The sequence below is a fragment of the Dromiciops gliroides genome, chromosome 3 (genome assembly GCF_019393635.1).
Source record: "Dromiciops gliroides isolate mDroGli1 chromosome 3, mDroGli1.pri, whole genome shotgun sequence".
Classification (NCBI taxonomy): domain Eukaryota; kingdom Metazoa; phylum Chordata; class Mammalia; order Microbiotheria; family Microbiotheriidae; genus Dromiciops; species Dromiciops gliroides.
Window position 1 is genome coordinate 546,697,909 of NC_057863.1, and position 24,748 is coordinate 546,722,656.

General features: G+C 45.3%; 1 protein-coding gene across 2 annotated transcripts; it reads left to right on the plus strand.

Moving 5' to 3' along the window:
• The first annotated feature begins 12,875 nt into the window (after positions 1 to 12,875).
• On the plus strand, positions 12,876 to 23,789 carry SERPINH1 (serpin family H member 1). Of its 2 annotated transcripts, XM_043997505.1 has the most exons (6): positions 12,876 to 13,122; positions 15,250 to 15,293; positions 20,148 to 20,805; positions 21,614 to 21,712; positions 21,822 to 22,054; positions 23,469 to 23,789. In XM_043997505.1, exons 3-6 carry the CDS (start codon positions 20,190 to 20,192, stop codon positions 23,769 to 23,771), a joined length of 1,251 nt encoding a protein of 416 aa, XP_043853440.1. In that variant the 5' UTR covers positions 12,876 to 13,122; positions 15,250 to 15,293; positions 20,148 to 20,189; the 3' UTR covers positions 23,772 to 23,789. The 2 variants fall into 2 exon arrangements, with proteins under 2 accessions (XP_043853440.1, XP_043853441.1); XM_043997506.1 differs by lacking the exon at positions 15,250 to 15,293.
• The last annotated feature ends 959 nt before the right edge of the window (positions 23,790 to 24,748 follow it).

Sequence of the window (24,748 nt, forward strand, 5' to 3'; positions counted from 1 at the left end):
CTTTATTCTCTTGAAAGAATCCCTAATTCCATTCAAGGCTTGGTTTCAGTGACACATTTTATACTGGCCTTTCCTGATTCTTTGTGCATATTTTCTTTACAATCCAATCAGTGATTGCATCAGGATAGAGAACTTTGTGTTTTAAGGCCTACCAATGCAGATCTTTTTCTGAAAATCAGAGTCTCAGAGAATTGCCAGGGACACAGAGAAGTTAAATGACTTGGCCAGGGCCACACAGCCAGTGTGCGTCATAGGTGAGAGGTATCTGAAACCAAGTTTTCTTTTTTTCTTTTTTTTCTTTTTTTTGGTGAGGCAATTGGGGTTAAGTGACTTGCCTGGGATCACACAGCTAGTAAGTGTCAAGGGTCTGAGGCCGGATTTGAACTCAGGTACTCCTGAATCCAAGGCTGGTGCTCTATCCACTGTGCCACCTAGCTGCCCCTAAAACCAGGTTTTCTTGACTCTAAAGCCAGCTATTATGTTGCTTATAACTAATGTCACCTGAAATCTAGGCAGTCTCTTCCCATAAAGAGGTTTTGGTTTTAGACTCATGAAGACCAAGTTCACTCCAGGAGGAGCCTGGCCTCAAAGAGGAGGAATCAGGCTCTTGTACTTTGTAATTCATTATTCCCACACCTTAAACAAACTTATGTTTATTGCATGTCTACAGTCTCCCCAAAAGTTTACTTAATGTACAAAGTAGTAGATATCAGTTATAGGACAGCTACTTCTTTCTTCTGCTTCAAAAATGCTTCTATAAATAGAGATTTATAAGTGTGCACTGACAAATACTAATAGCAATATAGCAATATATTATATATAGAAATATATAGAATAAATATAGAATAAAATATAGAAATAGAAATCCATCAATCCTATTATACTCTCACTAGAGATTAATGTGACTACTGAACAGATTTCATTTTCTTTTCTTTTTTTTTTTTTTTTGCAGGGCAATAGGGGTTAAGTGACTTGCCCAGGGTCACACAGCTAGTAAGCGTCAAGTGTCTGAGGCTGGACCTGAACTCAGGTCCTCCTGAATCCAGGGTCGATGCTCCATCCACTGCGCCACCTAGCCGCCCCTCAGACTTCATTTTCACATCAGTTTACATTCTCTGGACAGATATTCACTCAATGTCTATATTTTCTGGCTAACCAGGAATGCATGTGTCATCTTCCTGGTGGTATCCATCTTTGTCTTCAAGAAGAATGTAGTAGCAGGAAGCATCTCCCACTAGCAACCAGCACCCTGACATCTTAATGACTCTGGTTCTCTCAAGTTAATAAGGTTGCCTCCAAGTGTAGAAACACTCATCTCCTGGGATCATGTTTGGTCATCTGTGTTCAGAGAAAGAAAAACAATAACAGAAGATGCAGCCAGTCGGAGACTTAAAATATAGTCTTGGGTTCGCCTTGTTGTTCAGTCATTTTAGATTCTCTATGATCTCATTTTTGGTGTTTTCTTTGCAAAATTACTAGGGTGGCTTGCCATTTTCTTCATCAAGTTTATTTTTGCATATGAGGTAAATGGGGTTAAGTGGCTTGCCCAGGGTCACCCAGCTACTAAATGTTTAAGGCCAGATTTGAACTCATGGAGATGAGTCTTTCTGGTTCTGAGCTCAGTGCTCTAGCACTGTGCCATGTAGCTGCCAGCCAGAGACTTGGAATGCAGTTTTAGTTTCACCAAGGCAAATGCATGTATTGGCTATAATGTGTGTTTGGCCACCATAGGTTTACAGAGAGGGGGAGAGAGAGAGAGAGAGAGAGAGAGAGACAGAGAGACAGAGAGAGAGAGAGAGAGAGACAGAGAGACAGAGAGACAGAGAGAGAGAGACAGAGAGAGACAGAGACACAGAGAGACAGAGACAGAGAGAGACAGAGAGAGACAGAGACAGAGACAGAGACAGACAGAGACAGAGAGACAGAGAGACAGAGACAGAAAGAGACAGAGACAGACACACACACACACACACACACTCACAGAAAGACAGAAAGAGAGAGAGACAGAGACAGAGGGACAGAGAGAGATAGGAAGAGATTTTGGGCTCTCCTTTTAAGCTTACTGAGCAAGCAGCACTTCCGGGATCAGAGATCAATGCTATTTAGTATCCTCTCCCTACCCCCACCTCCCACCATCACAGGGAACAAAGGACCAACCAGGAGCATCTGGCCATGAATCTGCTTTAGCAAGAGGAAAGAACAGGTGTTCCTAGAAATGTCCCGAGATCATTCTCTGTCCCTTCAACCTTATTGAACATAGTAGGCATTTAATGAATGTTTTTACTTGAACCAGCCCAAAACTGAAATGTTGTATCCAAGCAGGAGATGGGCAGATTGATTTGTGTTTTTGGACCAGCCCCAGAACAAAATCCCTTCCTTATTCTGTGCATCTCATTCTTCCCCTTGTATAATGGGGCTAATGGTCCCTGGGCTGCCCTTATTTCTCAGGGATGCTAGGACAATGTGATAATGGATTTAAAATTCCATTCCATTCCAATCCACACAGATTTAGAGTCAGAAGGGGCACTAATAATCATCTATAGTTGCAGATCTTTCTAGTTGGAAAGGCGCCCAGTGGTCATTTCATATGACCTGTATCTGAAGAAGGATGCCCTCTACAACTTACTGCACAAGGGGTCATTGAATCTTTGTTGGAAGATCTCTAGGTGGGAGAATCTACTTCTGTCTGAATTCTGCCCAGGACATCCTCTATGACAGTGCTAACATCTTTGGTAAGAATGTGTTTCCTCGTTTCATGCCTTGCTTGATATAGATAATTTGAGGATTGTTGATCAAGGTTATTTTGGGGCAATCTTCTTCAAGAAATATACTATTAGCCAAAATACCCGAACAGAGCACACCTTATGGAAAAACAGACTTTAAGGGAACATTTTATTACACTGAATCAAATGCTTTTTCCCCCTAATCATCAAACAACAGAGATGGTAGGATTTCGTATTCTTCCTATCATTCAGTATACGTGACTGTGAAGATGTAGTCTGCCATGGAAAAACACCTGTGAAAGCCTGCTTGCTCCTTTGATGTGTTTTCATCAAGGATACCCTTTGTGTGTACAGAGACCATTGTCATAAAGATGTTACAGAGATGAAAAAGTAGACAAGGATCAGTAGTTGCTGGTATCTCTTTGGCTACCTTTCTTTGGGATGGGAAAATAATATTCATGATTGTTTCTTTTCTTTTGTACTCATCCACAGATATATCTTGTACATCAATTCTGAAGTGTCCCTAAAATTGACTCGCCTCCAGCACAGATTTCCTTATTCTAGAGTTGTCCTTTTTCTTCAATTTTCTTAAGTGCCATTTCGACTTCCTCATATAGCACATTGGATACTGAGGTGTTAAAGTCTAAATGTGGTGCTCTTACCACATTCTCATCATAGATTATTATAGAAATGCTGGCAAATCTATTCGTTTTGCATTTATTTGTTCGCTTTCAAGTTTCATCTATAAATGCTCTTGGGATTATCTGGTTTAGTTGGCTCTCATGGGAAGTTTATAAGAAGATGATACTGCTTATACTCTTTTACCTCTCCTCTTCTCTGCTTAAACTCTTAGAGCCTTCATTTCATCATCTGTAAAAGGTGGGGGATAATATTTTCACCATCTAATTTACAGAACTATAAGGAAAGTAACCGTTTATTTTTGGTGAGGAAATGAGGGTTAAGTGACTTGCCCAGGGTCACACAGTTAGTAAGTGGCAAATGTCTGAGGCCTGATTTGAATTCAGGTCCTCCTGAATCCAGGACCAGTGCTTTATCCACTGTGCTACATAGCTGCCCCAGGAAAGTAACCCTAAAGAAATATGTTACCATTGAATTGTTAGAGAACAAGATGATAACAATAAGAATGGCTAACATTTACATAGTGTCTTCTATGATCCAGCAACCTTGTGAGATAGATGCTCTCATTATCCCCATTTTACAGATGAGGAAACAGAGGCAAACAGAGGTTAAGTAATTTGCTTGAGGTTACACAGTTAATGAGTGTCTAAAGCCAGATTTGAATTCAGATCTTGCTGACTCCAGGTCCAGTACTTCATCCACTGTGCTACCAGCTGCCTCAAACTCAGCTGCCTGGGGTATAAGCATTAAATAATGATTCATGGGGGCAGCTAGGTGGAGAAGTGGATAGAGCACTGGCTCTGGAGTCAGGAGGACCTGAGTTCAAATTCGGACTTAGACAGTTGACACTTACTAGCTGTGTGACCCTGGGAAAGTCACTTAATCCCAATTGCCTCACCAAAAAAACCTCCAACCCCCCCCAAAAAAAACCAAACAAACAAAACCTTTAAAGGAGAAATTGACCTCTTTGTCTAGCTACATTGATCAAATTAATTACATAATTAATTACTAATAAAAAGCTATTATTTATAAGACTGTTTTATTCCTCAGGACATACTTACACTGGGATTTTTCTTTCTTTTTTTTTATTAAGTTCTATTTTTTCAAATAACAAGCATTTGCTTTCTCTCCCTCTTACCTCCCTCCTCCCACACACAAAAAAAGAAAACCAAAACCATTGTAATGAATATGTATAGGCAAACAAAACAAACTCCTGCACCATGTCTGAAATTATCTCACACGTTATTTTTTAAAAAATAATAACAATTATAATGTAATTATATCTCAATTATATATCTAATCATTATAAATAAATATGTATTATTTTTGGAAAATAATGAAGCTTATTCAATCATATGCCCTCAATAAAATATTATTGAGTAAAAAGAGCAAAAAGGTTTTTTATACTATTAACAAATAAAATAAAAATATTTTATCTTTATCTCATTAAATGTTTGTATATGTTCTATAGTGTTCATAACATGTTAGTACAGTAGCGATCTATACAATTTATAGGTAAATCGATATATTTATATATGGAAGCCCATGCTTAAAATTTTCACTGATACGGTTGTTGTTATTGTTTAGTCATGTCTGACCCTTCATGACCCCATTTGGGATTTTCTTGGCAAAGAGGCTGTAGTGATTTGTTATGCCCTTCTCCAGTGGATCCATTTTGTCATGCAATGAAAGATTAAGTGACTTGTGACCCAGGGTCACAGAACTAGGAAGTTTCTGAGGCTGGATTTGAATTCAGGTCTTCCTGACTCCAGGCCCAGTTTTCTCTCCACTGAGCCTCCAGTTGCCCCTTCCATTCATAGAAGGTTAACAGGGGAGTGGTTTGATAATTAAACTTAGGGCAAATCATTTGTTACATATAAATATTATTTATATTATACATCAATATCCTTTATAGAATATATAATATTGATATAACATATAATATTTCTATTTTATATTGCATGTAACATTTATATTACATATAATATTTATATTATTTCTATGCCTTGTTCTGTACATGGTACAACAGAGAGAATTGGCGGCTCAAATCTTGCTTCTGACACCAGCTATGTGACCCTGGGTAAGTCACCTGACTTCTCTAGGACTTATTGTCCAAGTCATAGCCTGAATGGACTTCTGAGTTAGTCTAAAGAATTCTCAAATCAAGAGTGTTCCATACTTTCCCTGTACATTTGGTAAAGAGAAAAGGGAACTGAGCCTGAATCCTGGTCCTGTTTATTGACTTCCTCTCTAGCCTTCTGTACCCTCTATAACTCAAAGCTACTGGACTAGATGATCTCTTAGGTTCTCTCTAGCTCCACTTTTTTATGTTCGAAGGTCCCATTCTTCTCTACTATTGGAAGCTCTTAGGTCCCTTCTGACATTCTATGTTCTATTTTTATTTTATTTATCTTATTTTTTTTAGTGAGGCAATTGGGGTTAAGTGACTTGCCCAGGGTCACACAGCTAGTAAGTGTTAAGTGTCTGAGGCTGGATTTGAACTCAGGTACTCCTGACTCCAGGGCCGGTACTCTATCCACTGTGCCATCTAGCTGCCCCCATTCTATGTTCTAAATAAGTTTTCTAGACTGGGGATTATGAAATCATTGCAAGGGGTCTAGTTCATGAAATGAGTCCTTATAATAAATATGCAAAGCTCCTCTGATAGGTTGCATAAATAATATCTTGCCCATAGGTGTGGCTATTTTTCAAATATATGATGATGCTATTATGATTAATAAAATTCAAATTCATTGAAAAGGACTTCTGAATTCTTGGTAACTTTCTGCCATTTTATAGGATCAATTCATGGATACATTAATACAACTACTACCATATGGGGGGTCAAGACAATTTTGGATATTAAAAAGGGGGAGCATTTGGGTAAAGGTCGATGGTGGGAGAAAGAAAAAGAATATTGTCATCAAGTATACTATAGACCACCTAGAGAGAAAGTGGAGCTAGATGAGATTAGGAAAAAAAGATCACATGGCTGGCCCAGTCAGTCAACAAGCATTGATTAAACACTTACTATAGGCCAGGCAGCGTGCTAAGTGCTAGGGGTAAAAAGGCAAGCAGAAGGACAGTCTCAAAGACCTCCTATTCTTATGGGGGAAGGCTGAAGGAAGCTGAAAAGAGGTGGGGGGGGGAGGAAAGAAGATACTTGTGAAGCATAATAGAGGAGGCACCATGGAGAGAAATAAAGGTTGGTCTGGGTGTCCTTTCTAAATGGACATTCTGGGAAGAGCCAGCCAATCAGAGGGAGGGGCTCCAAGGGCTAAGGGTACTTAAAAGATGTGAAATGATCTAGGATGAAGAGGTTTCTGGGGGCCTGATGGAGGAGTCCAGATGGCAGCCTGATGAGAAAAGAAACATAATATTGGAGTGAGGGGGGAATTCAATTTACCTGGACAACTTCTGATGCTCTCCCTCTTCTGAAAACCTAGCAGCTAATAATTTATTGACTTGCCTTTATGATAATTCCAGGTGGTAAAACAAATGAGAGTAATAACTATTCAGAATCTGGTTTTCACTAATAAAGGGAAACTGCTATGCGAAAATGAGAGCCTTGGTGGTGGTGGGGAAGTGATTACATCTTTTTTTAATGGTATTTTATTTTTTACCAATTACTTATAAAAACAATTTTTAACATTCATTTAAAAATATTTATTTATTTTGATTTTTCTCAGTTACATGTAAAGATATTTTTTGAGTTCCAAATTTTTCTCTCATCCTCCCTTCCCTCCCTCTTCCTGAAGTCAGTAAGCAATTTGATATAGGTTATATATTACAATCATTAACATTCAGTTTTTAAAAAAATTTTTTTCTTCTTCTGGGGCACTGAGAGGTAAGTGACTTGCCCAGGGTCACACAGCTAGTAAGTGTCAAGTGTCTGGGGCCAGATTTAAATTCAGGTCCTCCTGAATCCAGGGCTGGTGCTTTATTCACTGTACCACCTAGCTACCCCCCAGATTCACTCTTTATTCTTACCCTCTACTTGACTCTCTGGACTTCTTTCTCCCTCCATGCACCAGGACAGAGGCCTTTCCTTCACTCCCCACCAGTCAGCTTCTTTTATGTGTTGTCTTCCCTCATTAGAACATAGGCTTGTTGAGGCCAGGGAATGTCTTTTGTTTTTATTTGTATCCCTGGCATTTATCACAGTGCCTGGCATGTATTAAATGCTTAAGCAATGCTTGTTAACTAACTGACTAATCTAAAAAAAGCAAGCAGAGCTCAAAAAGGGCGTGTGGCTCTATCAAGGACAAATCATGCACACTAACCTGATTTTATTTTTGGATAAGGTTTACTGGACTGGTAGATCCAGAAATGCTGTAACTATATTTTACTTAGATCTTAGCAAATCGTTTCACTTTCATGGCAGTGTTATAGACAAGATGGAGAGACATGAGCAGGGACAGCAAGGTGATTTAGAAACCAGTGGAAAGGCCAGACCCAAAGTGTTTGATGTCAACCTTGAAGGCAGTCTCTGGGGTCCGTGCTTGGCCCCATGCTGTTTAAAACTAGCATCACTGACTTGGATAAAGGGCAGGTTTGCAGATGTTGCTAAGCTAGGAGGGAGAAATAACCTGTTACCTTGGACCACAGTCAGGATTTAAAAAAATCTTGATGTGCTCTAACATTGGACTGAATCTAACAAGATGGTATTTTATAGAGATGCATGAGTAGTCCCAAACTTTGGTTTAAAAAATCAAGTCACAGGTGCAATATGGAACAGAGGAGTGTGTCCGAAAATGATTGGAGAGGTTCTCTGTGGACTGTAAGCTCGATTAAGAGTGAGAAGTGAAGGGGCAGCTAGGTACTGCAGTGGATAGAGCACTGGCCCTGGACTCAGGAGGACCTGAGTTCAAATCTGGCCTTACTAGCTGTGTGACCTTGGGCAAGTCACTTAACCCCCATTGCCCCACAAAAAAAGAGTGAGAAATGAAGGGGCAGCTGGGTAGCACAGTGGATAGAGCACTGACCCTGGATTCAGGAGGACCTGAGTTCAAATCTGGCCTCAGACACTAAACAATTACTAGCTGTGTGACCCTGGGCAAGTCACTTAACTCCAATTGCCTCACCAAAAAATCCAAAAAAGAGTGAGAAGTGAATGCAATCTAGGCTACATTAAGAAAGGTCTATTTCCTGGACTAGGGAGATGCCAGTAACTGTCTTCTGCCCCACTGGTTGACCTCTAGAGCATTGAGCCAACATTTTAGGAAGGACAGTTATGAGCTTGGGTATGTCCAGAGAAGGTGTACCAGGATGACCAAAGCTCTAAAACTGGAAGGAACCTTAGAGGTCATCTAGTCCAACCCTTCCTCCTCTTTTATTGATATTTACTGATAAACTGAGGCCCAGGGAAATGAAACTCATTGCCTAAAGTCACTCATGTAAGTAAGTGAAAGTAGTGGGATTCAGCCTCAAATCCTGTGACTGCAAGTTCCACTTGGTTTTCTAGCAAAAGGCTTCAAGTTTGTGCCATAGAAAGAAGGAAGTGGGGCTATTTAGGCTGAAGAAGGGATGATTTAGAGGATGCTCCACCCAAGAATCTGAGGGACTGCCAGGACCTGTTTTGCTTGGCCCTAAGAGTGTAACTAGGGTGAAGAGGCAGAAGGTGAAGAGAGATTTAGGCTTGATGGAAGGGAACCTCCCTAACAATTTGGTAATCCCGAAGTAGAATAGAGGGCCTAGAGAGATAGGTATGGGCCCTACCTCATGGGGTTGTGGTGAGGTCTTGAGTAGGTAATGTATAAAAAGCATCTTGTGATCTTAGAAGTGAAGGGATGAATGAGAACACATTTATTAAGAGCTTACCATGTGCCAGGCACTTGGCTTTGTAAAGGCCAGCTATCCATACTACTACCACTACCATCATGCCTTCTATTATTGCCATTTCATTCTCCTAATCCATTCAACAGAGCTCAAACAGAGATGACCTGGCTCAAGTCTCTATCCTGCTATTATTTTTGTTGTTCTTGTTTTTCATAATCTACCCCACTTCTACCTTTTCGGTCTTTTTACATTACTCCTCTCCAAACAGTCTTACACTTTATATTCCTTCCCTTCTTTCCCCATCACCCCCCACCACACACACACTTTATAATCTAGTGACAATGGTCTTCTTGATATTCCTTACACAAGATACTCTGTCTTTCACTCATTGTCTCCCAAGCCTGAAATACTCTCCCACCTCATCTCCATAGCCTGGCTTTTATGGCTTTCTTCAAGTCTCTACCGCCCCCACCCCCCTCCCAGGCAACTGGGGTCAAGTGACTTGCCCAGGGTCAATCATCAAATGTCTGAAGCTGGATTTGAATTGAAGTCTTCCTGACTCCAGGGCTGGTGCTCTATTCAGTGAGCCACCTAGCTGCCCCCTTCAAGTCTTTAAAGCTAAAAATCTCACCTGCAAGAAATCTTTCCTGATCCCCCTCAATGCTTTCCCTCTATTGATTATTTCAACTTATCCTATATATAGATTGTTTATACAAGGTCATTTGCCATTTGCATGTTCTCTCCCCCATCAGATTGTGAGCTTCTGGAGGGCAAGGGCTGTTTTTGTCCTTTTAAAAAATGTTTCTAACACTTAACACAGTGTCTATCATGTAACAGGCCCTTGATAAATGCTTATTGACTTAACTTAGGCATAGTGTTTGGAGAACTGTAATACAGGTAGAGTAAATGACTGACTTTTGTGATAGAATAAAAATATTGAGATACAGGCTCATGTGCCATAGACTCATCAAAAGGTGCTTTGGATGATTCCAGTAGTAGACAGGATGGTTTGTATGTTTTATTCCCAGATAATTCTGATTTCTTCCATTAGGGCACTATATTTTGGGAGCTTTCATTCCATGTAGTGAGGATGCTATGAATGTTTGGATATGGCAACATCTATTAAAAGTCCTATTTTCAAATTCTTATGAATCAATGTTATGTCCAAGGAGTCATGGGTGGTGGGTTTATCTGTAATAATGCTATGGATGCAATGAAGTTTATTTGTTGAATTCTCAAGGGAATTTTGAGGTTGGTGTTTGCAGTAAAGGGACTTGCTATCTCTCTTTTGTTGTTGTTGTTGTTGTTCTTTGTTTTTGCTTTTGCAGGGCAATGAGGGTTAAGTGACTTGTCCAGGGTCACACAGCTAGTGTCAAGTGTCTGAGCTCAGATTTGAACTCAGGCCCTCCTGAATCCAGGGCCAGTGCTTTATCCGCTTTGCCACCTAGTTGCCCTAGCTCTTTGTTTTTGTTTTTGTTTTTGCAGGGCAATGAGGGTTAAGTGACTTGCCCAGGGTCACACAGCTAGTTAAGTGTCAAGTGTCTGAGGCTGGATTTGAACTCAGGTCCTCCTGAATCCAAGGCCAGTGCTTTATCCACTGCGCCACCTAGCTGCCCCAGCTCTTTGTTTTTGAAGAATAGTGTATACTCTAATTGATTGCGTCTCTCCAAGTATGTTGTTTAAAATCTAAATTGTGGGTTCTAATCTGCCCCCTCAGTCTTGAGGAGAAGCTGGCTAAACTAGATGCTACATTTTACAAAGCATGTTACACAGTGTCTATTGTTTTCTTGCAATAATAATAGTAACAATTAATGAATATAATTACTAATAGCAAAATAAATAATATAAAATACTAGTGAAAATTAATAGTAAGAATTAATAATAATAGCTAGTACTTCTAGGGGTCTTTAAAGTTTGCAAAAATACTTTATATATGTTCATTCATTTGATCTTTACAAAACCTCTGTGAGATAGGTGCTATTATTATCCCCATTTTACCAATGAAGAAACAGATGAAGCCCAGAGATGTTAAGTGATTTACCTAAGGCCACACATTCTGGATTATGGCTGTTATTGTTGTTATTATTATTATTAATAATAATAATAATAATGCTCCTTCTATGTTCCAGATAAGTACTGGCCCACTGGGGTTGGCAAAGAAAAAAACAATCCCTGTACTCAACTAGCAGTTTACAACAGTGTGCTTGTTTGTCCTTCGTTCTCATCTGGACAACTGGAAATGGCCCCAGATGCAGTGGGAGACCTTGGCCTTTTTAAGCTAAGATCTTTCCCAGGTCTCAGCAGTAAACAAACAAATGGATGAACAAACAAATGAATGAATGCATGTTTGAACGAACGAATGAACAGACAATAGATAGATAGATAGATAGATAGATAGATAGATAGATAGATAGATAGATAGATAGATAGATAGATAGATAGATAGATAGATAATAGATGGGGAGGAGAGACAGAGAGACACAGACAGAAAGACAGAGACAGAGAAAACAAGCAAGCAAGCATCTTCTGACTCCATGCATTCAGTGACTGTCCCCCATGTCTGGAACCACCTCCTGGCCTTCCTGGCTTCCTTCAAGTCTCAACTAAAGTTCTACCTTCCCCACGAAGCCTTTCCCAGGCCTCCTTTATTTTAGATCCTTCCCTCTAGGGTTAGTTCCTAGTTATCCTGGATATAGCTTGTTCATGCATAGTTCTTTGCGAGTTGTCTCCCCCATTAGACTGTGAGCTCCTTGAGGGCAGGGATCATTTTTTTTTATCTTTCTATCTTTAGCACTTAGCTCAGTGTTTGGCACTGTTGTCCTTCAGTTATTTGAATCCTGTTCTACTCTTCATTGACCCCATTTGGGGTTTTCTTGGCAAAGATACTGGGGTGGTTTGCCATTCCCTTCTCTAGCTCATTTTACAGATGAGGAAACTGAGGCAAATAGGGTTAAAGTGACTTGCCCAGGATCACCTAGGTAGTGAGTGTTTGAGGGTAGATTTGAATTTAGGCTTGTTGATTGACTGGCTGATAGTGTAAGGCTCTATTTCCTGTCTTATCTACTCCTCCCACATCTCTAAATCCGGAGAACAGACTAAGCACCACAGTGATGGAACAGGGCTCCAGGATTAAGCAGGGAAAGTTAGAGAAAAAAGAAAACAAAAGAAAACTCTCCTCGATTTCAAGGTAGAGGATCTGGGTTCAAATTCCCCCACTCCACATATGCTTGTGGGAGTGACCATCTCTCAGGTGTATCAGTTTCCTCATCTGCACAGATTTAACGGTTTCTTAGGGCCTTTCCAGCACAGTAATCTCATGATAGTCAATCCTATAGGTGTTTGATAAACGGGTTCGGGTATGAATTGAATACTGCCTTCTTCCCTGGGATAAAATAGGGGACTGGGCCTTGGAAAGAACAATTGGGAAGGCTTTTTGTGGTCTGTAATCCAAGCCTGAGAGTCAGGAGATCTGGGTTCTAATCCCGACTCTCCACTATGTGACCTCGGACACGTTCACCGTTCTCTTTGGGTCCCTTCGAAATGAAAGAAATGGACTAGAGATTCTCTACCGTCCCCTTCCTAGCCAACGTTTCAGGAATAAGAGGGGGTGGGGGTAGGGGATCCGGCCCAGGCCACTCCCCTGATTTGAGGGGCAATAGGACCCAGAGGCTCTGGAAGACCAAGAGCAGTGGAGGGGGCAATGGGGGAAAGGAGTGGGGGGAGCGGGACCAGCGAAGGGGATGGTTGTTTTTTTTTTTTTTTGCAACTAGCCGGGGGCCGCCCCCTTTAAGTCCGCCCCCCCCCCCATCCCAAGAGCTTTTCCAACTTTCCAGAAGTTTCTGCGGCCCGGGGCGGGGGCCTCTTATATAGGGCTGGCGCGGGGGCAGAGCGCTCGGAGAGACAGTCCCGGGACGGAGCTGAGCAGATCCCAGCCCTGAGCGGCGCGGGGGAGGGCCCCTCATCTTTGCCCCCCTAAGTCCAGGTGAGGGGAGTCGGGGTACGGACAAGGAGGGAGAGGGTGGCTAAGAGAGAGAGGCCGCGGGCCCTTCCCACCCCGCGATGATTCCCCCTGCCCCAATCCCTCTCCCGGCCCCCCACCCCGGCGGCTTGCGGAGGGAGCTGCCACTTCTCAGGAAACATTAGCTTTGGCACCGGGCTTTCGCTGGGGTCCGGGCACCTTCGGCAGGGTTTGGGACAAGGGCTGGGGAGGACTCAATGCCAGCTAGCGGGACACAGCATCTGGGGGCCTCTGGGTAGGTAGGTAGAGGGTGGGGAGCGAGACGCCCAGAGCCGGGGTCTGGAGAAGCCTCCATGGGGAGGAAGATCGAAATGGTAGGAAGACACTGGGTCTGGGTACAAAGCTTACCCTCCCCACCCCCCATCCCCCGAATCCGAACGGCCTAGGGGACTCTCTGGCCCCGCTTGGGAACCGCCCTCCCCGAAGCGTCTGGCCTCATAATGGGGCAACTTGAAAGGAACAGAATCCTTCGGGACAGATCTAGTTCCATTTGATCCCTTCCTGTCTGGAGGGATGGGGTGAGGGAGCAGCAGCGTCCAGATCTCTTCTTTTTTGGAGTGGGGAGGGGAACTCAGCCGTGTGTCTGTGTGTCTGTGTGGGTGGATAGAGAGCAGTTTTAAACTGAGTATTTTAAGGGTGGATGCTGGGGGGGGGGTGTGGAGCTAGAAATCCAATTTTTAGGATTCCCCCAAATCTATAGAATATCCTATAGATTCCCTCCTAGTCTATAGGATAAAGAGGGAGAGTGCAGATTATCACAGATGACTTTGTCCCCCCGAATTCAGGGGGCTTCTGGATCTGATCCTTCCTGCCCTCCATTTCCCTAGGGGGTCTTTCTGGAGAAAGGTGGGATCTCTCCTGAAATTTAGGGAGCTGGTCGTTCGGGATCTGTGGACATCACTTAGGTCCTAATAGCTGCTGTGCAGATGCTGGAAGGGGTGGGAAGGGTGCTTTCCCAGATCCAGCTGTCCCGCTCCCCCCCCCCCATCCCTACCAAAGCTGAATCCTTATGAAAGACTGGGTGTAAATGCATCTAGAAACTAGCTACTTAAAAGTGAGGAGAGTAGCAGGCCCTTAACATTTATCCCCACCCCCCCATTTTAAACAAAAATAGTGTTTTTACATTAATTATTAGCATGATTTAGTGGAAACCTTAGGCCCCAGGGTCAGGAAAGTCTGGCTGGAGTCATTCTCTGCTCCTGGGAAAATCAAACTTCTTTGGGTCTCAGTTTCTTTCTTCATCTGTCTAATGGGGATAATGATACCAGCTTTACCTATCTCACAAGGGTGTTGCAGTGAAACCTTTTGCAAACCTTAAAAGCTGTCATTGAAATGAGGGACTATTTTTCCCATCCTTGATGAAGGGGGAAAATGAGGCCCTGGAAGACAGTCCTCAGGGTGGATGGAATGGGGATTCGAACGTAGGTCTCTGGAACCCCTGCCATTGTGTTCTCCGAGGGACACCCAAGATGATCTAGGGAAGGGCTGGAGATTCAGATTCCTACTCCCTCCCCCTTTATTACTTCTGTGGTCCTGACTCGGGTTAGAAGGAGCTAGAGAGGAAATGGGGGGATGGGTAGAGGAGGTTCCGACGGCTCAGCTGGGCTTTTGCACCTTTAGCCCCGCCCAGCCTGGAGTCATCCCTCCCACCTCTCCCTTTCCAAGGGCCCTCCTGGGTCCCTGGGAGATTCCGGCTAGGTCTTTGTTCCTCTCGTCCTGCCAAAATAGGCCTACCAGTGCTCTTTACCCTGCCTGCCTCTGCTTTGTGCTTGTATTCTGCATGTCTGTCCCTGTTTGTGTGGAGAGGGAAGAGTAGCAGAGATGGATTTTCCCCCCCAAATGATCTCTTCCTTCTCCCACCCCCCTTCCTAAAAAAACCAAAAACCATATTAAACAACTTGAATTTTCTTGCCACCCAACAAAAAATCCTAAGGCGGAAGCCCTGGGTCCAAATTCCGACTCTCTTATTTACCTGTGTGCCCCTTTCCTCACCCGCCAAACAAAGGGGTTGGTGATTTCCAAGGGCCCTTCCAGCTAGAGCATCCCATGATCCCATGAACTACTCTACCTCATGTGTCTGTTTTCTTTCAGAATGAAAAAAGCAAGCACTGACCTCCCTCTGAGAGAGTTTCAAGGTATCTTGGCCTCTGATTAAAATGGACGTTTCCCAAATGTCTGAATTCCCTTCTGTCTCCTCCTGCCTCTCTTCCTCTCCTCCTCCTTTCTCCTGGCCCTGCTGATCGGGTGGAAGTTGAATATCTCCCTGGCAGGGCCCCTCTCCTCTCCTCTTCCCCCATCCCTCCCCCACCCCTTTTGCTTCCCAAGGCCCAGTTACAGGTCAGGATGAAACCCAGGCCTGTCATGCAAAGCATGGGCTTGTTTTTTATATCTGGGTTTTTTCTTCCCTATAGGGAAGGGAGCCTGTGAGCTATAAATTACCTTGTTCTGCAGCTGGGTAATTGCTGCCTCTTTGAATGACCCTGGAAACCTTGGTCTACTTGTGGGGACATGTGTGGAGGCAGCTGTTTTCTCTGTCTCTAGCAGCAGCCGGGGAGGGTGGTACTGGCTTCTCTCCACCTGTCTTTCTGCCCCTCTCCTTCCCTCCACCCAAACCCCCTCTCCTCTGAAGCTATTGCTTTGGAGTTCGTATCATAGAATCCTAGAATATGGATGCTGGAAGGGGCCTTAGATCTCATCCAATCCCAAGGCTCCTTAACCTTTTTTGTTGTTTGTTTGTTTTTGTTTTTGCGGGGCAATTGGGGTTAAGTGACTTGCCCAAGGTCACACAGCTATTTGAACTCAGGTACTTCTGAATCCAGGGCCAGTGCTTTATCCACTGCGCCACCTAGCCGCCCCCTCCTTAACCTTTTTTGAGTCATAGGCCCTTCGGGCGCTCTAAATGCATCAAATAAAATACAGAAGATGGCAATGGAAAACAATTCTACTGAAATGCAGTTTTCTAAATATTTTAAAAAACAAATAATTCACAGACCCCCAAGTCAAGAACTGGTCCAGTCCAACCCACTCATTTTGCAGTGGAGATAAAAACTGAGGCCTAGAGCAGGGAGATGACCTGGGAGCTGAATCCATAGCTTCTAACCCATGGCTTAGGACTATTCCTCTCTCTCTGGATGCCTCAAAGTTCATCTCTTCCCCTCCCTGAGTCCTACCATCAGTTCCCTACCCCCAGCCTTGCCACGGCAGCCCCTGGCGGAGAACCTCAGGAATTCATCTTTCTCCTTGCCACGTCATCTCTCTCCACTCATCCCCCCCCTTCCCCTCCATCCCTGAGGGCAGGCAGCTGGCTGGGAGGGAGAGGCTTCAGGCCCGTCAAAAAGGCGACCCCCCTGTTATTTGAGGTTGTGGAATGGTAGGGCGTAGTGACTTCAGCTGCCTACGTGGCAGGGTTGGGAAGTAGGAGCAGAGGTTGGTGGTTCCTAGGCCCATTAGCTAAAATACAAGTGAAATCCTTTGACCCTTGGAAGTCTTTTTCATTCTAGGTCCCTCCTCTTTCTCTTTGTCTGAGCAAGCCAAGGGTTTTTGCCTAATTCCAAGCATGCAGAATATCAACTTTACCTCCCTAGAGTAGAGAAGGGGCTTTGGCCGATCAGTGCCCATCCTTGTTTGGGCCCAGAGGGATCTGCATTCTGGTGATGCTAGAGAAAGAACACAACCACACATCCTCCTGGGGCATATAATCCTGCTGAATTAGTCATGAGGTCTTAAATTTGTAAAGCCCCTCATTCTTTTCAGTCTTTTTCACAGTTCGTTGTAAGCTCATGTCAACCTAACAGCAGTCTATGAAGAAAGGAAGGAAATAAACATCTGTGAAGTGCCTACTGTGTGTCAAGCACGGTGTTCAGCACTTTATAGTTATTGTCTCATTTAATCCTTACAGCCTCTGAAAGATAAGTTCTATTGTTATCCCCACTTTACAGTGAGGAAACTGAGTTAAGGGACTTGCCCAGGGTCACATGTTTGTAAGTATCTGAGGCCAGTTTTGCATTTGGGTCTTGCTGACTCCAGGCCCAGTACTCAGTTCGCAGTGTGTGAGGTAAAGTAGGGGAGTGATTGTTCCCATAAATAACTCAGCTTTGCTCCTCCTCACTTCTCCCATCCCAGCATTACTAAGTATGCAAAGCTATTTCCCCCACTTGATAGGATCATAGATTTAGAATTGGAAATTGGCTTAGGGGTCATTTAGGCCAACCCCTTCATTTGACATATGAGGAAACTGGGGCCCAGAGAGGCTGAGTGATTTGCCAGTCTGCCAAGGGAATGTCAGAGGTAGGATTTGAACCCAGAACCTCTTACTACAAATCCAACCCACTTTCCTCCAGAGTACCTATTAGATGTCCTTCTCCCCCCCCCCCCCCCCCCCCCCCCGCAATAAGTGGTATATAAATGTGTAATTCTGCAAAATGATCTGGGGAGCCAATTAGGTGCTTTCTTCCTTCCAGTACCCTAAATTTCTTTCTCTGCCTCCCAAGATGACCCTTAGCATGATTCCCATGCTTCTTAACTGATTTTCCATCCCCCCACCCCCTTCCTACTTCTTAAGACCTGAATCCCTTAATCAGAATGTCACATCTGGATGGACTTCAAAACAAGCCCTTTTCTAGTTGAGGGCCCCAAATTGTGGCCTTGGACCAACTCATGCAGCAAGGAATCAGGAAAAGAGTAGAGCCGAGACTAGATAAGGGAGAGTGGTTGGGAAATAATCCACCTGACAGCTCCTGCTTCTGGTCTTATTGTATCAGGAAGGTTCCCAAAGTCCCCAAGGTCTGAGGCAGGGATATGGATGGGGGGAATGGGGATGGGGAGGAAGATGGCATCTGGGCTCAGCTGGTCTTCCCTGAGAAGAGAGGTTGAAGGGGAAAGGCTCTTAGGGAAGCCCCAGGGTCTTCTGTATTCTGCCCATGACCTCAGAGGAAGCCCTTCCTTTCCCTCCTAGCCTCTTTGCTTGTGGGGCCTTTCTTTGTATGAGAGGAAAATGTTAGCTCTCAGGCCCGGAAGACGATGAGAAAAGCAGGGACGAGGAAGAGGTCCTTAGAGATTTTCTAGCTCCAGCCCACGTAGAAAACAGACTCAGGAAGAGAAGGGCTTTGTTCAGGCTCACCCAGCGAGTTGGTGGCTGAGCAAGGGTAGAACCTAGGTCTGCTGCCTCTCAGGCAAGTCTTATTTAATCAGTGAACCAGTGGGTGACTCATTAACCTCCCCCTGCCTGACCCACAGTGGTATGTGAAGAATGATCCCTGGGCCCCAGACTGGGGGCAGGAGTGAGTGTGGTGGAGTTGTGGTCACATTTTGAGGGCTCCTACCCACCGCCACCCCCTACCAGTGAAATGCAAGCTGTGCATTTTACTCTGCTCTGCATACAAGACTGGCCACACTCCACCCAGGGAAAGGCCCCTGATTAAAGCTACTGTGAAAGCCAAGGAGACGTTTTTTTGTCTAACCCCAGGGAGTGGTTGGTTGGCTGGTACCATATGTTCCCATTTTATAGGGGGGCCAACTGAGGCCTAGATCATAGTTAGGATTAGTGTCCTAAATGTAAGCCTTGAACTCCATGTGGTTTCAGACCTGTAAGAGCCAGCAGACGTCTAGTTTAACTTCTGCACCAAGGCAAGAATTTTCTCTGTGATATTTACTCACAAGTTTTAGAGCTAGAAGGGACTTTTAGGGTCTATTAGTTCAGCACTTTTACCCAGAAGTGAGAGGGAAAGTGACTTGCCCAATAACAGATGGGGATTCCATATTTCAACACCAGGCCCTTGGACTAATACTCTGTATTTTACCACAGCAGAGCGGGATGATTATCACATGGTGAAGTGCTTAGCATAGTGCCCAGTGTTAGCGATTATTATTCTTTTTATGATTCTACCACATTGCTTTTCATTTGTGGTTAACCTACCAGGTCATTGGGTGATATGGAGTATCAATGTGGCGTGAATAAATAACAATATAAGTTAAGTTCCATATAAATGACTGATCAGGCCTGTTCATTCATCCATTGATGGGAAACATTATTCACGGAGGCTTTTTTTGGGGGGGGAGGGCAATGAGGGTTAAGTGACTTGCCCAGGGTCACACAGCTAGTAAGTGTCAAGTGTCTGAGGCCGGATTTGAATTCAGGTCCTCCTGAATCCAGGGCCGGTGCTCTATCCACTGCACCACCTAGCCACCTCCTCACGGAGGCATTTCAATTAATTTCATTTATTAAGTTCCTACTATATACAAGACTTATTTTGCCTCTTAGTCCCTCCCACTATGGGATATCAGTGGTTATCAAGAGTTTCCCTGTATAAAATCATCTGCCATTGGTCCTAGTTCACAGGCACATAAAATTATGTCATGTTTTAGGTGGCACAATAGATAAAACACTGGGCCTGGAGTCAGGAAGACCAGAGTTCAAATGAGCCTTGTGGGGATAATAATGGGATCAAATGAGATAATATATGGAAGTGCTTAGCACATAGTAGGTACTATATAAATCCTTATTCTTTCCTTCCCGCCCCCCCCAAAAAAAGATTGTAAATTAACACTTACGAAGATCTTGTAGTGGAAAGAGGGCAGGATTTGGAGTCGGAAGACCTGGCTGTGTGACCATACCTCTCTAATCCTTAGTTCCTAATTTGTCAGTCAGTAAGCATTTATTGAGCACCTACTATGCCAGTCAGTAAACACTTATTAGGCACCTGCAAAATGCCAGGTACTGTGCTAAGCTCTGAGGATACTAAGAAAGGCAAATGACGCCTCCTGCCCTGAGGAGCCTGTGATGTGGTGATTGTGGCTACTTGCTTAATGGGTTGGTGATGAAGAAAACTCAAGCCACAGACCAGGAGGGAGGTGATTATTGAAGGCCCTCCATCATGTTTCATGTTGGTATTCTTAGTGCACAGGCACTTGCTGGGTGTTGAATTGGATGTGTTGAAGGGAGTGAAGCCCTGGTTTCACTGAGTTCCCTCCTCTCTGTTCTGCACTCACAGGTTCTTAGCAGCTCGAAGCAAGGCCTCGGTCCACCTACAGCCATGTGGCCAACACAGCTCATTAGCATGCTCTGCCTCCTGGCAGTGGCCAGGGCAGCTGAGGTCAAGAAGCCAGCCGCAGGGAAGGCAGGGGAGGTGAAGCTGAGTGAGAAGGCGACCACCTTGGCCGAGCGGAGTGCCAACCTGGCCTTCAACCTCTACCACGCCATGGCCCAGGACAAGGGGGTGGAGAACATCTTGCTGTCCCCTGTGGTCGTGGCTTCATCCCTGGGACTGGTGTCCCTGGGTGGGAAGGCGACCACAGCTTCTCAGGCCAAGGCAGTGCTGAGCGCCGACAAGCTCCGTGACGATGATGTGCACACAGGCCTGGCAGAGCTGCTCGCCTCCGTCAGCAACTCCACAGCCCGCAATGTGACGTGGAAGCTGGGCAACCGCCTCTATGGGCCCAGCTCGGTCAGCTTTGCGGACGACTTTGTCCAGAGCAGCAAGAAACACTACAATTACGAGCACTCCAAGATCAACTTCCGGGACAAGCGGAGTGCACTGCAGTCCATCAATGAGTGGGCCTCCCAGACCACGGACGGCAAGCTGCCTGAGGTCACCAAGGACGTGGAGAAGACCGATGGCGCCCTCATTGTCAACGCCATGTTCTTCAAGCGTGAGTAGGGTGGGCTGGGAAGGGCCTTAGGACACAGAGGGTTGTAGCTAGAAGGGGTCTCAGGATACAGACTGTCACCTGGAAGGGTGATAGGAGACAGGTCAGGAGACCTGGGTTTTGTCCTGGCTTGTTCTGATTCATTCAAGAAACACTTAATAGGTTAGCTAGCTTTTATAGAGTACCTTAAGGTTTGAAAGGCAATTATTACTTAATTTGATTGATCCTCAGAACATCCTTACGAAGTAGGTGCTAATATCCACATTTCACAGATGAGAAACTGAGGCAGAAAGTGGGAAAGGGACTTGCCCAAGGTCACAGAGCTAGGGGGTATCTGAGACAGAATTTGAACTCTAGTCTTCTTAACTCCTCATCTAATACTCTATCCACTATGCTTACCTAGCTGCTTTCTGGGTAATTATTTTGTACCTACTGTATACAGAGTCTTGTGCTGGTTACTGGGGAATGTATGAATTTTTCTTACTAAGATGCTCTCCCCTTGTAGGTATGAGAAAATAATGGAGTTCTGGGGTACCCAGAGGGCCCCCCAGAACTCCATTATTTTCTCACAAAGGGGAATAAGAGATAAATATAAAGTACATATTAAGCGCTCTGCTTCTTACTCACTGTGTGACCTTAGGTTGGTTCCTTCCCTGACTCAGGTCACAGTTTCCTCTGTTGAACTATGGGTTGGACTAAGTGGTCTCTAAGGTAACTAGTCCTAAAACAAAGCTTGTGATCTTAAGGTGTGATAGGAAAGGCAGCGTTTGAGGTTTGAGGCACGGCTGACTTCCCTCCCTCCTTTCTGCAGCTCACTGGGATGAAAAATTCCACCATAAGATGGTTGACAATCGTGGTTTCATGGTGACCCGCTCCTACACAGTTGGAGTGCCCATGATGCACCGCACAGGTAGGTTGGTGGCTGGCTGGGGAGGGGAGGAAAGAGGACCAGGGGGTTGGCCTTGGCCTTGAACTCCCAGCCTGTCCAGTCTCCTTAGCCTCTGTCCTGTACCCTTCAGGTCTCTACAACTACTATGATGATGAGACAGAAAAACTCCAGATGGTTGAGATGCCCCTGGCCCATAAGCTCTCAAGCCTCATCATCATCATGCCCCACCATGTGGAGCCCCTGGAGAGGCTGGAAAAACTCCTGACCAAGGAGCAGCTCAAGACCTGGCTGGGCAAGATGAAGAAGAGAGCTGTGGCCATCTCCTTGCCCAAGGGTGTCGTGGAGGTGACCCACGACCTCCAGGTAAGGAGCAGGTCCCGCTGGAGGGAGCCCTGTGCTAAGGCGGGGGCTGTGGTAGGCGGCAGAAAGTGGGAAAGGTGAGTCAGGGAACCCTCTCAGTCCCTGGGTATCTGGCCAAGGGCCCAAGTCTCCCTGAATCCTGTAAGCTTCCTGAGGAAGGAGCGCCTTCCTTTTTGGGACTGATTCAAGGAAGTCTGGGTACTTTTGTCTCTGGACCTGCTTTCTAAACCTCCGGTTTAGCAATGAGTGCCTTAGAACTGTGGCTCGGGTCGCTTCCAGCCCTGGGTCTGCTGTGTGGCCCTGGGCGTGTTTGGTGTCCGACCCCACCTATTGTGGGTATCAGTTCCCCTCCCCTCCAGAAAAAAAAGGAAGGGGTTGGGCTACTGTGGGCTCCAGCAGTGGTTTGGATGTTACTGTTTTCCAGTTTGGTCAGCCTGTGTTTGAAGTGTCCTCTCCAGATAGGAAGCTGTAGCCATACTGGACCACAAGTCAGTAAACTGGGGTTCAAATTCCACCTCACTAAGTCGTTATATGACTCCGGGCACAAGTCATCTTGGCTCTAGGCCTCAGTTTCCCTTTCTGAAAAAGCGGGTTAGTGTTATTTCACCACTTGCCCCTCTGTAAAGGAAGGTACTTCAGATCTCCCAGAGTGCTCCAGGAATGTGATGGGTGATAGGGCTTCCTTCTGGTTCTGGCTCTTCGGGAGTCTGTGACCTTTGTTAATCCCTTGATCTGCTTTAACTCAGTGGCTTTAGAAATCTGCCACATGCTGTAGCCCTGGGACTGGAGGCAAGAGGACTTGAGTTCAAATCCAGCCACAGATACACATTGGCTGTGTGACCCTGGGCAAATCACTTAACCTCTGCTTGCCTTAGTTGTTTCATTTGTAAAGTGGGAGAAATAACAGCATGTGAAGAATCCAATGAGATATCATTTGTAAAGTGCTTAGCCCAGTGCCTGGCACATAGTAGGTGCTTAATAAATGCTTGTCCTTCCCCTCCTCCCACCTCCCACTCAAGGAGCCTCAGAGGTTATCTCGTTCAGTGATTTCAAAAATAGAAACAGGAAACACCAAACCAGATATGAAGATCCTTATTTTCTAGAGGAGACCTGGAGTCACACAAATGGAAGAAACAGGATTTGAACCCGGATCCTTCTGACTAGGAGTCTGAGGCTCTTTCTACTCTACCATTTGACCCCAAACTCAGAGGTTCTTGACCTCTTGTGTCAAGGACCGCTTGGCAACAAGTCTGGTGAAGTCTTCTTAGACTTCTCAGAACCATGTTTTTCAGTGTATATGATAAGATATATTGGAATTAGAAAGGAAACCGATTATGTTAATCAGATATTGAAAGAACAAGTTCATGGACCCCAGATTAAGAGCCACTGTCCTAACTGGTCATCCTCCTTGTCACAGAAACATCTGGCTGGCCTGGGCCTGACAGAGGCCATTGACAAGAACAAGGCAGACCTGTCTAGAATGTCCGGCAAGAAAGACCTGTACCTGGCCAGCGTCTTCCATGCCACAGCCTTCGAGTGGGACACGGACGGCAATCCCTTCGACCAGGACATCTATGGGCGGGAGGAGCTGCGGAGCCCCAAGCTCTTCTATGCTGACCACCCCTTCATCTTCCTGGTCAAGGATTCCCAGAGCGGCTCCCTGCTCTTCATTGGCCGCCTGGTCCGGCCCAAGGGTGACAAGATGCGTGATGAGCTTTAGGCCCTTGAACAGGGGTGGGGAGGGGGGGTGGATGGGGTGGGTGGGTGGTGGGTGTGGGCAGAACTCAACGGGTGCTATTTTGGCCAGCTGGGGCTGGGTCAGGGCCAAGGCTAGGACCGAGGCTCGGTAGTGGTAGCAGTATCAAGGCGGGGGCTTCTAGATTCAGGTGGTGGACCTCACCTCTCCACTGTTCCCTGGAGTTTCAGGAAAGGGGGCTGGTTTTTCCAGTGCCCTGGACCGTCCCTCCGGATATTAGGGGCGTGCTGCTGAGGGGGGGTGGGTGGATGATAGGTCCTCTGGGGTTTGGGCTGGGAGTCTGAGAGAGGTGGGTTTGGATACCCCCTCACATGCCCATGGGGAGAGCATTCTGGTGCTTTCCTCTTCTTGGAGTGCCCCCTGGGTTCTCTGAAAGTGGGCTGAGAAACATCCCCTACAGACTTCTCCCCCTCCCCAGGTCCCCTAGCTGTCTCATCTGGAGTCCATTTCATCCCTACTTGGCATGTTATTACCAATAGTCATTTTTGTGTCTCTCTCTGTGCTGGAAGGGGCCTTAAAGACCAGCTAGTAGTCTACACACACACACACCCATTATACAGATGGGGAAACTGAGGCCCAGAGAGAGGCTTGCCTGCTATTCCACAGTGAGTTAGTGGCAAAGCCAGGATTAGAACCCAGACCTCATCTCTACCAGGCTGCCTCGGTTCTTCTGTATTAGAGACTACCACCAGGGAAATCCTGAACAGCCATGAGCAGGGACCAGAATCCCATGATTTGTCACATTCCCAAAATCATATTCTACAACCCAGCTACTGAGTAACTTGCTGCGTCAAAAATAGAGAGTGCCAAAGAACAGCACCCCTCCCAAACGCATACGTAGGGTAACAGACCATTGGAGCTGGAAAGGACCCTAGAAATCATATGAAAAAAACCCACCCTCTCATTTTAACAAAAGAAGAAACTGAGGCGCAGAAGATTGT